This window comes from Gadus macrocephalus, chromosome 10 (genome assembly GCF_031168955.1).
Source record: "Gadus macrocephalus chromosome 10, ASM3116895v1".
Taxonomy (NCBI): Eukaryota; Metazoa; Chordata; class Actinopteri; order Gadiformes; family Gadidae; genus Gadus; species Gadus macrocephalus.
Window position 1 is genome coordinate 19,015,146 of NC_082391.1, and position 16,649 is coordinate 19,031,794.

The 16,649-nt window shown below is 45.6% G+C and overlaps 1 protein-coding gene across 1 annotated transcript in view; it reads right to left on the minus strand.

The window, feature by feature from the left end:
• LOC132466540 (teneurin-1-like) overlaps positions 1-16,649 on the minus strand; it is a 30,503-nt gene that overhangs the window by 1,225 nt on the left and 12,629 nt on the right. The window contains exons 8-15 of the mRNA XM_060063791.1: positions 13,083-13,327; positions 11,595-11,888; positions 10,596-10,840; positions 9,430-9,572; positions 6,185-6,396; positions 4,308-4,609; positions 2,170-2,876; positions 125-267 (exon numbers count right to left, since the gene is read on the minus strand). Coding sequence (XP_059919774.1) covers positions 125-267; positions 2,170-2,876; positions 4,308-4,609; positions 6,185-6,396; positions 9,430-9,572; positions 10,596-10,840; positions 11,595-11,888; positions 13,083-13,327 — 2,291 coding nt within the window. The remainder of the gene's footprint in view (positions 1-124; positions 268-2,169; positions 2,877-4,307; positions 4,610-6,184; positions 6,397-9,429; positions 9,573-10,595; positions 10,841-11,594; positions 11,889-13,082; positions 13,328-16,649) is intronic.

The window sequence follows — 16,649 nt, forward strand, 5'->3', positions numbered from 1 at the left end:
TATAAAAATATATATATATTATATATATATATATATTTCTTTTTTTTCTATTATAAATAGTTTTATATATTTGTGTTGGTTATTATATCCAGTACTGATGGAGCATCCTGTTGATCAACGCTACCTTGCTGGAGTCCCAGTCCTGCGTCTTGGTCTGGGTCTTCATGAGCTCGTAGGCCTGCTCCATGCTGCCCACCTCCGGCTTGGGGAAGCCTGGGACCACGTTGTGCAGCTGGAAGCCAAACAGCTGCAGCCAGCTTCCAATATCTGGACACACACATACACAAACACACAGATGCACACACACACACACACACACACACACACACACACACACACACACACACACACACACACACACACACACACACACACACACACACACACACACACACACACACAAAGAGAACAGGTAAGGCACATATTTGACAATACATAAACATATTAAATTAATGGCCAGTATTCACAAAGTGTCAACCTTTTTGATGCACTGAACAACTAATAAAGCAAACCATCTACCAAACACACACACACACACACACAAAGACACACACATGTCTGTGTGTGTGTTCCTGGTAGATGGAGACGCGCACTTCATCTACCACACACACACACACACACACACACACACACACACACACACACACACACACACACACACACACACACAGACACACACACACACACACACACACACACACACACACACACAGTGTGTGGGTATCATTTGTGGCAGGGATAATAGAAGGCATTGTTGGGGGTGATGTCAATGTTCTCTCCAGTTGGAATACCGGGCCGATTTGGAGCAGGTTGTGCCAGAACCCAGGACATCTGAACCGTGGATGCCCCATAAATTAACCGGAAGATCAGTAAATGGAACATTCACATGCGCATGCACACCCCCCCCCCCCCCCCCCCACACAAACACCCCCCCGCACACACACACACGCACACACACACACACATGAGGACACCTCCTACTCATGTTATTGTCTACTTGGTTTCCACGTTGTTTGCCAGGGAAGCAGTGGGTACCGGAACAGAGCACCAAGGGTGGGGGAGTGAGGGGGTGAAAGAGGGCGGGGACATCTGTCTGTGTTAAGAACACAAAAAGCTAAGAGAAAATAGATAATAAACCCACACCAAACAAACGAACACAGCAAAACAGGCCGATCAGAGAGACAGACTCAGGCTTTGTTATAGACTCCTTCTCTTCATCTCGTCTCCCCACTGTTGTTAAGCTCTATTCTCGCCTTTCTGGAAAATAAACTAGCAAATCATAATAATTATCATCATTCTCATTATTGATATAAGAATGAATCTCATCTTATTTATTCCAACTGTAGAAAAGGCGGCCCAAAGTGCTGAGCATCACAGCAGCAAAATTATGTATTCTTTTTCTTTTTCTCTCTTTCTTTCAGCGGCGGATGTGAGAACGCACGTCGGTGTGATTGAGTGGGTCTTGCAGCTGTGGTGGGTGAAGGGGGGCGGACGGGGGCTGTTGACTCTCTGTGAGAATTGGGACACTGGATGATTTGCGGGTGTCAGGTATGATGGTGATGGGGAGGTGTTTGGGTAAGACGTTCCAACCGTACGAGATCGGCTTCCGGTCGTGTAGTGTTGAGTATGAAGGTATTAGTGGAGCAAAAAAAACAATCAAAGCACATGTGGCAGTGGAATTTGTAGTCGTGGAAGATAAAAATAGAAAGTCACACACGTGTGTATCGGTGACATTGAAGCTGCGGAGGAAAATGCTGTCAGAGTTGCGCAATTTTAGCGACTCAAACGCTCACATGTTACATATTTGCATATATTATGTGTGCGTTTCTGTGTGTGTCTGTGTTGTGTGCGTACATTCTTTAGTGTATCTGTGTACATACGTATGTGGTTGTGTACATGCGTGTGTATGTCTGTGTGCATGCGTGTGTTTGTGTGTAAATGTGTGTATATCCGTGTCCATGCTTACATCAATGTTCGTGCTTGCGTGTGTGTGTGTGTGTGTGTGTGTGTGTGCGTGTGTGCGTGTGTGTGTGTGTGTGTGTGTGTGTGTGTGTGTGTGTGTGTGTGCGTGTGTGTGTGTGTGTGTGTGTGTGTGTGTGTGTGTGTGTGCGTGTGTGTGTGCGTGTGTGCGTGTGTGCGTGTGTGTGTGTGTGCGTGCATCCAGCTCACCAGAGGTAAACTGCGTCACCTCCTCCACCTTCCCCACGGGACAGTTGTTCCTGAAGGTGTACAGGTTGAACGGCCGCGGCTCCTCGCTCAGCTCCGCCCACAGCTCGTGATTGGGCGAGGTCCACCGGCCGGCCAGCGTATCGTAGTCCCGCCTCCCCAGGTGCACCAAGCGGGTGAAGGGATCGTAGAGGCCCCCGTGGAAGCCGATCACCAGCTGGAACTCGGGGTTGGTGTCCTGGTACACCTCCCCGTAGGGCGTGTACAGCACCTCCTTCACCAGGCGCCCCTTGCTGGAGAAGACGGCGCGGGGCGTGCCCGTGCCGTCGCAGGCCACGTAGTACTCCTCGCCGCCGGTGCGCTCCATGGCGATGAGGTGGCCCTGCAGGTCGTAGTAGAGCGAGGTGATCTGGCTGCTGCTGTGGTTGAACAGGTGGGTGACGCGGGTGGGCCGCGCCAGGTCGGCGTAGAAGAACTGCAGCTGGTGGCCCTGGCTGGTGCGCGTGGCCACGCGGCGGCCCAGCCCGTCGTAGCGGTAGCGCACCGCGCGCTCGGACACGCGGTTCAGCACGCGCGTCAGCAGCCCGTTGGAGTTGTAGTGGAAGAGGTCGTTGCCGCGCTGCCGCAGGAAGCCGTCCTCGTCCACCGTGTACTGCAGCTCGCCCAGCCGCGTGATGCGGTCCCGCTGGTCGTAGCGCAGAGGGGTCAGCCTGGGGGGGGGGGGGGGGGGGAAGTAGCGGTATTTAGCGGTGATGACGGGCGTGCTGTATGTTATCCCGCTTGTTACATGGCTGCTTACTCAATCGTTTGACATCAACTATAAAATATAAAAAAGATTATTTTGATTTAATCCATTGCTTCCGCTATTAGAATAGGGTCTGTTGGATTTGACAATTTGGAAAATCATCCGTTGCAACGGTCTGTTATTGATAGCATTGATAGCGGTCCGCTGTTCAGAAATAACAGACCGCTGAGTGCTGGGATGGACTAATTAGAATCGAGTTCTCACCGAAGCCCTGTGATCATCGCAAGAAAACTAAACAGGGGGTTATAATAATATATTGGTAGGCTCCATTTATAGTATAATAATATCTTGAAATTATTATTTTGAATGTGGCTGCTTAGAACCTCACGGTGAGGTTTGAAGCCATCCATCTTGTTTCACTGCAGCCCACAAACGACACAAGAACAGGATACGCTAGCAAGCAGAGCTACACAAAACCACATCTTACAGGATGAGATGAGAAACAAGAGCAACAACAAACAACTCTTTGGGGCTCGGGCAGTTGCCCACGAGCAACAAACACACAAACCACTAGGGCTGAACGATTAATCAAATTCAAACCGACATCAAGATGTAATAGAACGCGATTTGCAAATCACAAAGGCTTCGATAAAAAAATAAACATCAATTTGTTTAGGGGGGATTTTTCCTAGTTGTTATGGACTTTGTTACTGACTGGAGATCAGTAAGATTCATATTTCTTTTTCTTTTACAATTCAATGGTTCAATAAAGGTGTTACAATATCAATTCATGCATCAATTCATCTCGACACATAAGCCTGGCCTAAAGGGAAGCAGCAGTTTATATGTTGACTGCTTCCAATGTTGTGTTGGTCATACAGGACAAAAGTCGCATACTAAATCGCAATCGTAATATTGATCGAAATAATCTCAATGATATCACTTCCCCAAATCGTTCAGCCCTACAAAGCTCCGTAACGCTACATGCCCACTGCACCGTCAGTCAACGGACGTGGGAAGGCGTGGCTGACGGATGGGGGAGTAGTCTTTGCAGAGGCATCCGTCAGCCAATCAAATCGCTTCGCCGGGTTCTTCCCGCTTCTTCCTGCTTGTTGCGATGCAAGATGACCCGCTTTTCCCGCTTTCCAGTATCGTCAGAGCCCGAGTCGCGTCACAGTGTTTAAATTTGCATACGCGATCTGATTGGATGACGGATCCGTCGCCGCCGAAAAAGTTGAACATTTTTCAAACTTTTTGACGGAGCCGAAAGGCTCCAACGGAACGGACGGATCCACAATGCATTGCGCGTCCGTCCCCGTTCAAAGTCAATGGGGGGATCGGTCAACGGACGGAGGTAGTGGGCACGGGGCGTGAGCGTGACGGGAGCACAGCGTACCTGGCGCTGGTGCCGTGGCTCAGCAGGTTGATGTTCCCGTTGAGGTCGTAGCTGTAACGCCACTGCGGCCGCTCGTTGACCGAGGCGCTCTGCAGCTGGCTGTCGGCGTCGTACTCGTAGGCGTAGCGCGTCACGTTGCTGTCCACGCCCACGCGGATGTCGCAGGTGGTGGTGCGCCCGGCCGCGTCGTACTGGAGGGTCATCCAGTAGGCGATGGACTTGAGGATCTCGTACTGCACCTCCACCACCTGGCCGTACGAGTTGAACACCTTGGTGTGCTTCATGAGGTGCGTGGTGATCACCTGCAGCCAATCACACGGCGAGATAGGGGTTAGGGGGCGGAGCAAGGGGGAAGCCTGGGGCATAGGGTTGGAGGGGATAAAGGCGTTGGAAACAGTACAAAGGGTGGAATTTGATTTTTTAGGAGGAAATCGGATGTCAGTGTCGGAAAATGTTGGGTTAAGGCGATATTTCATTTTTTCACTTATTTGAAATTAGGGTTCGGGTTAGATTTAAAATAATGCTAAATATGAAATGGTTGGTTGTTGACATGTTGGGAATGATGGATATTTTAAATCGAATATCAGTAACCAAAAAACTTCTCCTTTCTCATATTCCTATTTGGCGACAGTCAAACAAGAAAGAAATAAGTGTGTTCGAGGTTGTGCTTTATTGTGTAGCCTTATCATCGTCGTACACGATAGCCAGCAGAAATAGGTTAGCCTCATCATCCTCCAAGCAGGGTTTTTCAACCTGTAGTAAGCGTATCACTGGTGGAACGAGAGGGTAGGGTGCAGGGTACGGGTAACATTTTACTCCTCAATTAATAATATAATGTATATTTGATGTACATACATTATGTGTATGCATTATATATAAATGTATGCATACATATTTTTTATTTATATATTATATATGTTGTTCAGTTATTATAATATTATTTTTATATCATATTTCATAATGACAAGAGTAGTTGCTTTATGCATTTCATGATATCTTCTCCATTCTAATGTTTTCCATTGACGTTCTGTGCTACTTATGTGGTGTTTGACCCCAAAAGGCCTTGTTGAAGGTTTCAAACCTCTGCAAAGAGGTGTTGTTATTTCACAACAAAACCCAGATTTGCAGAAGAACAGCGGCAACACATGGCAATGCAAAGTGTTTTTTTAAGCTGCGTCTGGTTTCTCTGTCTTCCATGCTAGCTTTCATGCACACTCTCTCTGAGGTCGATGTCCTGATGTGCTGCGTGTCCTTTGCCCGGCCCATACCGCGTCGCTCGTCTGGACTGAAATATGCACCTTACGCGGGCATTGATCCCTGTTTTGAGGAGCGTTTTTGATTTCAGCCTCTGCTGTGCATCATGTGATTTCCCTCCACTCCACGGTATACATTACACCGGTGCTCCATCTCTCCGTCGCCAACCAATCATCAAATCCTAAACACAGCATCTACCGAAGAGCCATTTCCCTCTGATACTTCAAAAATCAAACGGAAGGAAAAAATACATCAAACAAAATAATGGTGGGAAAAAAATGCTATGAGAGTGTTTACCAGCCTCATGCACACGACCCTACTTGGGCTCACCTCCTGAAATGCATTGTGGGAGCATGGGATATTGCTGGCTTATAAGCTCCAGAGCTTTTTCAGTATATTTTATATCCACACATTTTCTAAAGGGTAAAAGGTCCCTCATGCACATCTTCTCTCTCCCTTAATGATTCAAAGCGAGGCGTACACCAAGCGCAACTTCTTGACTCAGTGTTTTTAAGGCCAAAAGCCGGGCCAGAAGAGCACCACGGGTCACTCTCCCTCCTCGATGCTACTCCCGCCTTTTTCTTCCCTTTGTTGACCCCAGAGGCGCCTTCGCCCCTTCGTACCTGGTTGAGGTCGTAGAAGATGACGCTGAACTTCCCGAACTGCTCCACCCTGCCGGAGACGTCGACGTAGCGGTACAGGTCTATTGGCAGCGGGCTCTCGTTGATCACCGCCTGCATGCTGGTGACCCGGAAGTTGTTGTAGCTGTAGTCGAAGCGGGCGTTCACCAGACCCTCCTCGCTGAAGCGGAAGATCTGCCGGGTCGTCAGCGGCCCTGTGGGTCGACCGGGGAGGTCAGGGAGGAAGGAGACACGTCACCGGGTGTGTGGACGTTAAGGGCCCCCCCCGGAGGCCCCGGAGGAAGGAGACGGGTGACTGGGTGAACCCCCCCCACCTACCCCCCAGAATCGCATTTCTCTGTAAGCCGCTTTAGATAATAATAAAAGCGTCTGTTGGTAAAATGGTAAATATTGGTGAATTTAATGGTCTATTTGGATTCTATAAACCCACAAATATAAAAAAAAATACACCCACACACACACCCCCACACACACACACAGACACACACATACAGAAAATGGTCAAACTCAAGTGGCCTGTAAAGTACAACTTCTGTCCAACTCGAGCGCTAATTCAACGTCGTTGACGAGCGCGCGCACACGCTAAGGCGCGCGCGCCCGCGTGCTATTCCCCCCCCCCCACCCCGTTATCGTTGCGCCATTTCCCAGCGTTGACCTTTTAATACGAAGAAGGGGATAAGGACATCTTAAGACAATAGCCGTGATGGAGGCAATGTGCTCCTTAACGTCTGCACATCAACTTTAACAACACCATTCATCACCCCTGATGCTAGCTACTTCCGCGCGTCTCTCTCCGTCTGGAGATAGGCTTCTGCTAATGAAAGACCATTAAGGTGCTATTTGGGATGACTCCCAACGCAGTTAAAATGACGGACTGTCTCTGTGCCGGGGCCTGTGAAGAGCTGCATCAGCATTGCATACGCTCTTTATACAATTCCTTTTATTATTATTTTTAACTGTTGATTTTAAACTTGCGCTAATAGCGGAAATGAGACGATCACAGAGGGTAAGGTATAGGCTATTAGACTTTGGCAGCTAGGGAAGTTATAGACTGTCTCCATCTCTATTTCCTCAGCACCCCTTCCCCCTTTCTGTTTATGTCTCTCTCTCTTTGTCTTGTTCTCTCTCTCTCTCCCTCTCTCACCCCCCTCCCTCTCACTCGTTGCCCTAACTTCTTTCTATGTCTGTGTGTGTGTGTGTGCCCCTCTCTCAACAAAAGGGACAATTACCACTATCTGAGCTCGCTGCAGTGCCGTTTGTTCTTCTGAAATGAGATCAGTTAAAGGAAGGTGAGTCCTTTCAGACTCATGGCAGAGTGATAACAAACACAAATAAACACACACATGCATGCACACACACACACACACCCACACATACACGCACGAATGCTCATACCCACACACACACACACACATATACACGCTCTAATGCTCATACACACACACACACACACACACACACACACACACATATACACGCTCTAATGCTCATACACACAAACGCACACATGGATTCAAGCATGCACACACACTAATACGCACAAATGTGCACACACGCACACACACACACACAAACACACAATCACAGATATTGACTAACAGAGGGACTCATGCACTAACTCACTACTGATACACACACGCTGACACACTGAAAGACAGACACACACAACACACACACACGCACGCACGCACGCCCCCACACACACACACATTCACACACAAGCACACACACACACACACACACACACACACACACACACACACACACACACACACACACACACACACACACACACACACACACACACACACACACACAATCATCCAATTCAGATATTTTGTCTGGGCCTGGCAGATTAGCAACACCTGACCTTGAGCCACCAATCAAGATAGTCTGGTGATGGTGTGACCACATAGTGAAGATCATAGTGCTCCACAAAGACTTGAATTACAGTATCTGCCAAGGCTGCAAAGTCAATCACTTACAGAACAAGATATGTGAGTTGTTCTAATTGTGTTTCTAATTAATTTTCCATTTGTGGCACTGAAACAATATTTTCGTGTAATTGGTTTTTGATTGACCGCCCGGGGGAAAAAAATATTATTATGAATCGATCGTCTACACACACACATAGGCGTATGCAAACATGTGCATTTGCAATAATTAAAAGTCACACGTGAAAAACAAAATGAAAGAAAAGACATACATAGACGGACATAGTCAGACAAAGACAAAGCAACCTAACGCCAGCTAACCACACACACACACACACACACACACACACACACACACACACACACACACACACACACACACACACACACACACACACACACACACATTCAGCAGGGGCGATGGAGTTTTGTTCACGCAAACAACAATTGTGATCATGTTAAGTCACGCATACAGCGAGTGTGATTTAGAGGTCTCAGTTTACTGTAGAGGTGGAGGAAGGTACAAGCAGCACCAGGGCTCAATGGTGCATTGTGGTAGACCACAATGCCTTCCGGCCTTCGGAAGGCAGTTTTCGGTGTCTCAAATAAACCAACGGTTATCGACAACAATGGAAAAATCTGTTTCGCTCAGACACAAGTGTTCTGAAGAGGACCAGATGGCAAAATTATTTTTCATGTCAGGTTTCGCTAGTTCCAGCTAATGGTAGGCTCCATTTACTGAAATTTGAAATAACTAATGTGTCACTGTGTATTTGTGTGTGTGTGTGTATGTGCGGATGTATGTGTGTATGTAAGTGAGAGTCTGTGTCTGTGATTGAGAGTACTGGATAGTGTGTGTGATGTATGTCCTTGTGTTTGTGTGTCTGTGTGTGTGTGTGTGTGTGTGTGTGTGTGTGTGTGTGTGTGTGTGTGTGTGTGTCTGTGTGTGTGTGTGTGTGTGTGTGTGTGTGTGTGTGTGTGTGTGTGTGTGTGTGTGTGTGTGTGTGTGTGTTCAACATTAAGAATGTGTGCATTTGCACATGCGCGTGTATCAGTATGTGTGCATGCATCTGCATGCACCTGTGTGTGTAAGGTAAGGTACGTTTATTTATACAGCCGATTTCATACACAAGTGCAAATCAATGTGCTTAACAAAAGATATAAGAACAATAATAAAACATAAAAAAAAAAATAAGTAAAGTATTTTGTGTGTGTGTGTGTGTGTATGTGTGTGTGTGTGTGTGTGTGTGTGTCTAAGATTGAGAATGTGTTCATGCATGCGTGTGCGGCTACCTGTCTGTCTGTAGCGGACAGAGCTTATAAAGCCGTTATGGGTGAGGTGGATGGTCTTGACGGTGCCCAGAGCCTCGTCATAGGTGAAGGTCACCAGGGTGGAGTCGTACACCACCTCCGACAGCCGGGCAGACGGCGTGTACCTAGAGAGCGGGAGAGAGAGAGAGAGAGAGAGAGAGAGGGAGAGAGGGAGCGAGAGAGAGTCAAAAGACTAGTTCCAATGCCCAGCTCGGCTAATCAATAGCTAAGGCTAATAAAACAACCTATTGTTTTTGTAAAGTAGGCCTGTTTTCCTTTCCCCAGACCTTTTCAATACTAGAAAAAGTATTGAAAAGGTGCATCAGATGAATCCCTCAGAAACTGCAAGGCCTTTGAGCAACATTGAAGCGAATGATCGTAATGACTATATTTACATTTAGTCATTTAGCAGGCGTACTTATCTAAAGCGCCTTACAAGGGAGGAGGAAAACCCTCAAATCATAAAATCAATACTTGAGTAGCTACAAAAACTCTTAAGTGCTGCCAAAAAACAACTGGCTGGAGTTCATCAAATGGAATCATTACAATGCTCTTGTGCAGTGCATTGACTGGAAAGAAATTATAAAGATCTGTATATTGTGCAGAATCAGTTCATTGATCTGAATAAGTACATTAGGTAGGACCCATGCAATGAACAGGATGAATACTTTGACCACAATCAGCATTTTGATCATGATCAATAGATTGATCCGGACCAGTCCATTGTTCCAAATCAGTATATTGATCAATCGGCTCATGGATCAGGATATATGCATTGATGAAGATAAGAAGCCGATGTGTAGAACAAACGTTACATTCAGAATCAGTATATTGATCGCATTCGGCACATTGATCAGGATCAGTATGTTGATCCAGATCAGTATATTGATCACAGTCGGCACATTGATCAGGATCAGAATGTCGATCCAGTTCAGTATATTGATCCCAGTGGGCACATTGATCAGAATCCGTTAATAGATCCGAATCAGTATATTGATCCCAGTCGGCACATTGATCAGGATCAGTATGTCGATCCAGTTCAGTATATTGATCAGGATCCGTTAATAGATCCGAATCAGTATATTGATCCCAGTCGGTACATCGATCAGTTGGGTAGTATCTAGTGCACACTGCGGGTGAAGACCCACCTGTAGACCACACTGCGCCCCGTGCCCAGGTACTGGGTCTTCAGCAGTCGCCCGTTCAGGCTGTAGTCCTGCAGGAAGTGGGCCTGGCTGTCGGGCGGCGTGTACATGTTGCGGTAGTAGCCCACCGACAGGAAGGACTGCAGGGTGTGGCGGACCATGCTCGGCATCGTCACGGCGACCAGGCGGTCGGTGTGGTCGTACTCAAACACGTAGCGTCGCTGGCTATGCAGCAGCAGCATGGTCGACTGCGGAATGCACACAAGACAAATAAATATATACACATATATTACTTTATTTGCCCATTTTATTCCCTTTTATTTACAGAAGAGTGTTGGGTTATTTTAGTTGATCAAACAAAATGGTTTGAGCAAGTAAAATGGTCAGAGAAAAAATAAAAAGCAAGTGTCCCAAATCTTTTAAAAGACAGTTATTTATAATAGATGAGGTATAGTATTAGAGTATAAATTATACATATGGTCTTATCACATTTTTGATGGCTTTCTGCTGTACCCCGCTCTGAGTTTGGTTTGATCCCAAAGTCTAAAAATATATTTAGATGAATATTTAATTTGAAGAGGAGTTCATTTTAAGAGGGTATTATAGCTCTAGTTTAGTTCCGATTCATCACACATTTAATTTAATTTTGTAAGATTTTTTTTCTTTTATTCTTCTTCGTCTTACGTTATAACAATATTTCCTAGAATGGTTCATGCATTTTTTAAATTCAATTTGCACTCTCTTTAAATGCGCTTGTTTATTTGATATTATATGTGGAAACTATTTATGAGACTATTATTACAATTAAAATATTCATTGCGAGGCTCACCATTGTTTTGACAAAATAGGTTAATTGTCCAGAGTGACCCTGTATGTATTTTAGTAAATAATTCAATTTAAAATGAATCGATACGCAAATTGTGTTAACCACTTTCTAAATTGGCTTTTAATGTTGGCAACCACCACAGCCCCGACCCCTGTGGCGTCCAGCAGGAGCCTCACCCGGTCCACGTAGGTGTAGCTCCAGATCTTCCCGTTGACCCAGGCCCTGGAGACCACCCGGCCGCCCTCGTACTCCAGCCTCTCGGACCAGTCCCCGCGGTGGATGGCCGTCAGCAGCCCGCCGCTGGAGTAGCTGACGTTGACCTCCGTGTACTTGCTGCTGGGCGACCACACCACGGGCCGGCCCTGCAGGTCGTACTGGATGTGCAGGGTGAACTTGCGGTGGTCGTCGTAGATCTTGCCCACGCGGGTGCTCTGGTCAAAGTCTATGGAGAGCAGGTTCCTGTTGTGTGCCTGTGGGAGGGGGGGGGGTCACCGGTTAGTTGGAGCGTCAGCGTATACTATTTTCATATATACATAGATATTATATAAGAATTAATAAATCAAATGTATATAGCACCGGATCAAACCTACACTGTGTTTATAATAGTAAAAATATATATAGAACTGTTCACTGGGTTTATAATGGAATATAAAATATACAAATATATCCAAAAATATAGATAATACTATAAGTATATATAACTATAAAGTAGCTTAAGGTATGTATTGGGCAATACAAATGAATAAATACATAAAAAAAAGTTGTGTTCTTTTTTGTATACGGTTGTCATTATTATTACTAATACTTGCAACCTCGAAGCTTAAAAGTTTTACAATAGCTGTTGAGCCAGTGCTGGGCCACAGGCGGTGGCGGCGGAGGCTTCATTAAATCTGTGCTCAGCTCAAAGCAGGTCACTGAATTAAGAATAGATCTCTTTGTATGACAACAAGGAGCAAGGGGTCCCGGGGACAGCTCATTAATTAGCATGCTGCTGATGAGCCCGGAAATATCCTCATCTGGGTGCAGTTTATGTGTCATTTCAGATCGGAATGACAAAGTGTGGCCGTTGACATATGAGGGGGGGTGTGCATCCGTGATCCGCCCGTTGGCTGTGACTCATTGTCAAATATGTATTTTTTGCAGAACTCACACCCCTGTGGCCACGATATGTAAATATGGTGTGGTTCGGGGGTCTGGGGGGGGGGGGGGTGAAAGGGCAGCTTCATGGAGGTAATGCGTTCCCCGTGGGTCAGCCTCAATTCTGTGCATTGAAGCAGCGACAATATGATGGTTATTTAGGGGTATTTTCAGCAAAGGACTTATTTCACACTTTGCACGAGTGGCAGATTTTTTTCCACGGGAGTTGCACAACTTTTCCAGCCTCAGAAAACAAATCGCTTTACGTCGTATCAGCTGCGATACTACTACTAGGTGAACCCTGGAAAACACCCTGAAAAATGTAGACGAATTTGTGATTCACCTAAATCATCTCATGACTATTTATGTACCAAGCAAGAATTTGTATGGAAATATGATTTCCCCTAATAAATCAATAAGACGGATAAAATTATCCAAGAGATCCAAGTGATTTTTTATGTTTCATTTCTCGTGGACCATGCCAAGGCTCAACATTATATAGTCCAACATTGATGGCCTTGGGTTACCCTGAGCCTGCGTTCGTAGGTGCTGAAGTTGGTTTTGGCCTGCTCCTTCCTCTGCCTCCACTCTATCAGGCTGGGGGCGTGGTCTCCCGGCAGGCTGATGTTACAGCGGCTGGCTGTGGGGCTGACTCCGCCCCCGACCGCCCCCGGGAGGAGGGGCTCCGTGTTGAGTGACAGCTCCATTCCACTCGCCAGGGAAACCAAGAAGGAGCCGTCGGCACTCACGCGGTACGAGCTCTGTGCATGATCTGTGGTTTGGAAACGTGGAGAGGCGCACATGTGTCACACACACACACACACACACACACACACACACACACACACACACACACACACACACACACACACACACACACACACACACACACACACACACACAAAGCCACCCACATATACGTACAAAAATGAAAACAGGAAACTATGCTCTACACAACATAAAAAACGATGTGGCAGCTGTGGTCTCAACAACTATCAACAAAGTGACACCTCTGCTGACGTGTTGCTCAAACAAGAAACAGGCTAGCATTAACACTGTAGTAAACTCCTGTTCACTGTGTTAAAAAGACATTTGTTAGTATTTAAGATTAAATAAAACACAACATACACAAATAGAACACAAACCAAACAAAATAAGTTAAAGATAAATGGGCAATATCGTTCAGTTTTATTTTGATTCAAAGGTTTTCCACTATTCCGAGTAATTTCTGGTTGCTAAATGATAGAGGACACCATTAACCAAATAACAGATCCTATTGAGCTGTTTAATCTTTCAAAACATTGTTGTTTGAAGAATGTAGCTTGTTTCCAGTGTGTACTTTGAGTGCACTGTGCGTATAGTGTTTAATGTTGTGTGCTTTTTTTTGATGCTGGAACACATACACCCATGTCTTCCTTCTTCTTTCCCACAGCGAGAGACAAGAGAAACAGAGAGATGGTGAGAAAGAGAGAGAGCAAAATAAATACCACCCCTTTCTTTTTTGCACTTCCTGAATGCACTTGTTTTTGATATTCTCACACATTCGCTAAAGCCGTTACTTTTGTTCCTCCTCTGCAGCGGGGCTCACACTCACATCCCAAGTTAGCAAATAATGAGCAGGTGCAAGTCTAGCTTCTACAACTGTAGACTTCCCAAGTCAAACATATTACGAGGTCTGCCGCACTCATCATTTCCACAGGCTTTTATCTAATTGGGTTGTTTAGTTGTTTTATGAATTGATCATTTCGAGAGGGATCCAATGAATGTATGAATAACTAATAAAGTTTAAAACAAAAAAGTGGGATATCTGCTTTATATCAAATATACAGAAGCCCTCTTTATCTATATTAAGTCATTTAATTACAATATGTTACATGTGTTGTGGAGCACCATGAAGCCTCGAGCCGAGGACAGGAAGAGTTTGCCGTTGCGATGCTTTGCATACGGGCCCCCACATGACTTACAATGCAACCACCAACGGCGTCTGGTTAGTCATCCTTTGTAATGCTGCTGCTATGTGCCCTCAATTGCCCCCTGGGGACAAATAAAGTTTTTTTGAATTTGAATTTGAATGTTCCATCATCCCCACCAAGCCCCAGGCCTCCCGGAGCTCCCCAATAGGACTGCCGCTCTCTGACCGCATGAGTCATGGGCCGTAAGTGTGTGTGTGTGTGTGGGTACAGGAATCAATAGCAAAGCTCATCTACTATTCTCACCCCCATATGTGTCACTCACACTCACTCATATCAGCCTGATTTACACACAAACATAAACGCACACAAACACACACACACACACACGCACACACACACACACACACACACACACACACACACACACACACACACACACACACACACACACACACACACACACACACACACACACACACACACACACACACACACAACGGTAGTGTTGCTTGCCTGTCATGGTGGCTTAATTTTAAGCTACGAATTAGTTGAAATGTTACATGTAGCGACTTTAATATTTCGATATCGATATAAGTCTTGGTAATCCTAAAAACATTATGTAAAAACACAAAAGTTACTGGAAACGGATCAACATAGATTCATGACATATCAACTTAATGAGAGTTTACTAAATACTCTTTCTGATGGTGAGTTGGTAGCAGGGGGACATCGATATTCTCTGGCCTGCTTGCTCAGAGTGCGTAGGGGTAGTTATTTCCATGCCTAAAAGAGAGAAAGTATATACAAGAGCCCTTGACCGACTACTAATATCTGGATGGTATTAGGTAATAGAATTCAGTTATGATGCTTCTTCCCCATTTCTGGCCATCTGTCATCAAGAATAATAATGTGTGTTCATTCCTTGCACTCTCTTCAATAGCCCAGTGCAATTTTATTGGTACCTTGCTCAACGTACAAACCATCCTAATTCATATCCCCCCATACGGTCTAAGCTGTGTGTTTTAATTGGAACATAAGGGACTCGTGTTTCAAATTAACTCACACTGTCGCCGCCATACAGCCCCACGATAACACCCTGCGCCGCTCAGAACCTTGGCACGCATCGCCTGCCATGCATTGTGACCCATTATATTAAACACAGAACAAGACCTAACATCATCTTTGGCGAAGTGTGTTGTCCTGACTGCTCGACACTGCCCAAAATTTAAACAGCGGAGCTCTACTGTAGCTGAGTCCGACTCAGACACAGAGTCAAGGCTAGATCTACCATGTGGGGCGTCTGGGCACCTGCCCAAGGGGGGCCCCCCGAGAACCTGCCCAGGGGCCAGCAGCACAAATGGGAATCTCTGGGATAGGAGGAAATGATTGAATTAAATGGCTCAAAGTTCAAAGTTCAAAGTTCAAAGTACTTTATTTGTCATTGCCATAAAGACAACGAGACAGTAGAGGCTCCACAGTAATATGACCCAAAGAATGACCCCTTCTCTTGGTCTTGATGATTAGGCAATCAGGTGGCTATTGGATAATTCTACGGTTTAATCTGTATTTTCGGTTTAATCCGCCCATAGGCATAACACCCACATCAGAACACGGATATCTGTTGAATATCCAGCATCTTTATAACTCAGAAACAGAGTGCAAACCACTGCTATGGAATGGTGTGATTATTTGAACACACCTCCACAGCAACGCTATATGCTGCCATACATTTCCCCTTCCCTTTTGATATCTTTAGGGTCCTGACAGGCGATCATTATTGTCCTGACAGCCACCAAACGTTGTACAACCTAACTTTTTTATAGAGCCTCAACAATACTTGACATTGCGCAACGTCAAAGACTTTTGAATAGTTAATGATATATCTTGCTGCCAAATGACACACATTATATATAATGTTCTGTGCCCAAGCAGCCTTGAGGGGAACTAATTCAGCCTTGTCAATAGTGGATCTGATTCCCACTGACTTTTTGTCTTTTAAAGCATTTTTCAAATACAATATGCGTTTTTAAACCAATTTAACCGTTTCAGGAATGTAATGGGAAAAAAACGACGACGTCAACTCAATGCCTGCGTCGTGACAGCCCTATTTTAAAATGATACATGGTGGCGCGGCATCACTATTACATTATTTGAGAACCCTGAAGTTTCTGCGTCGGACTG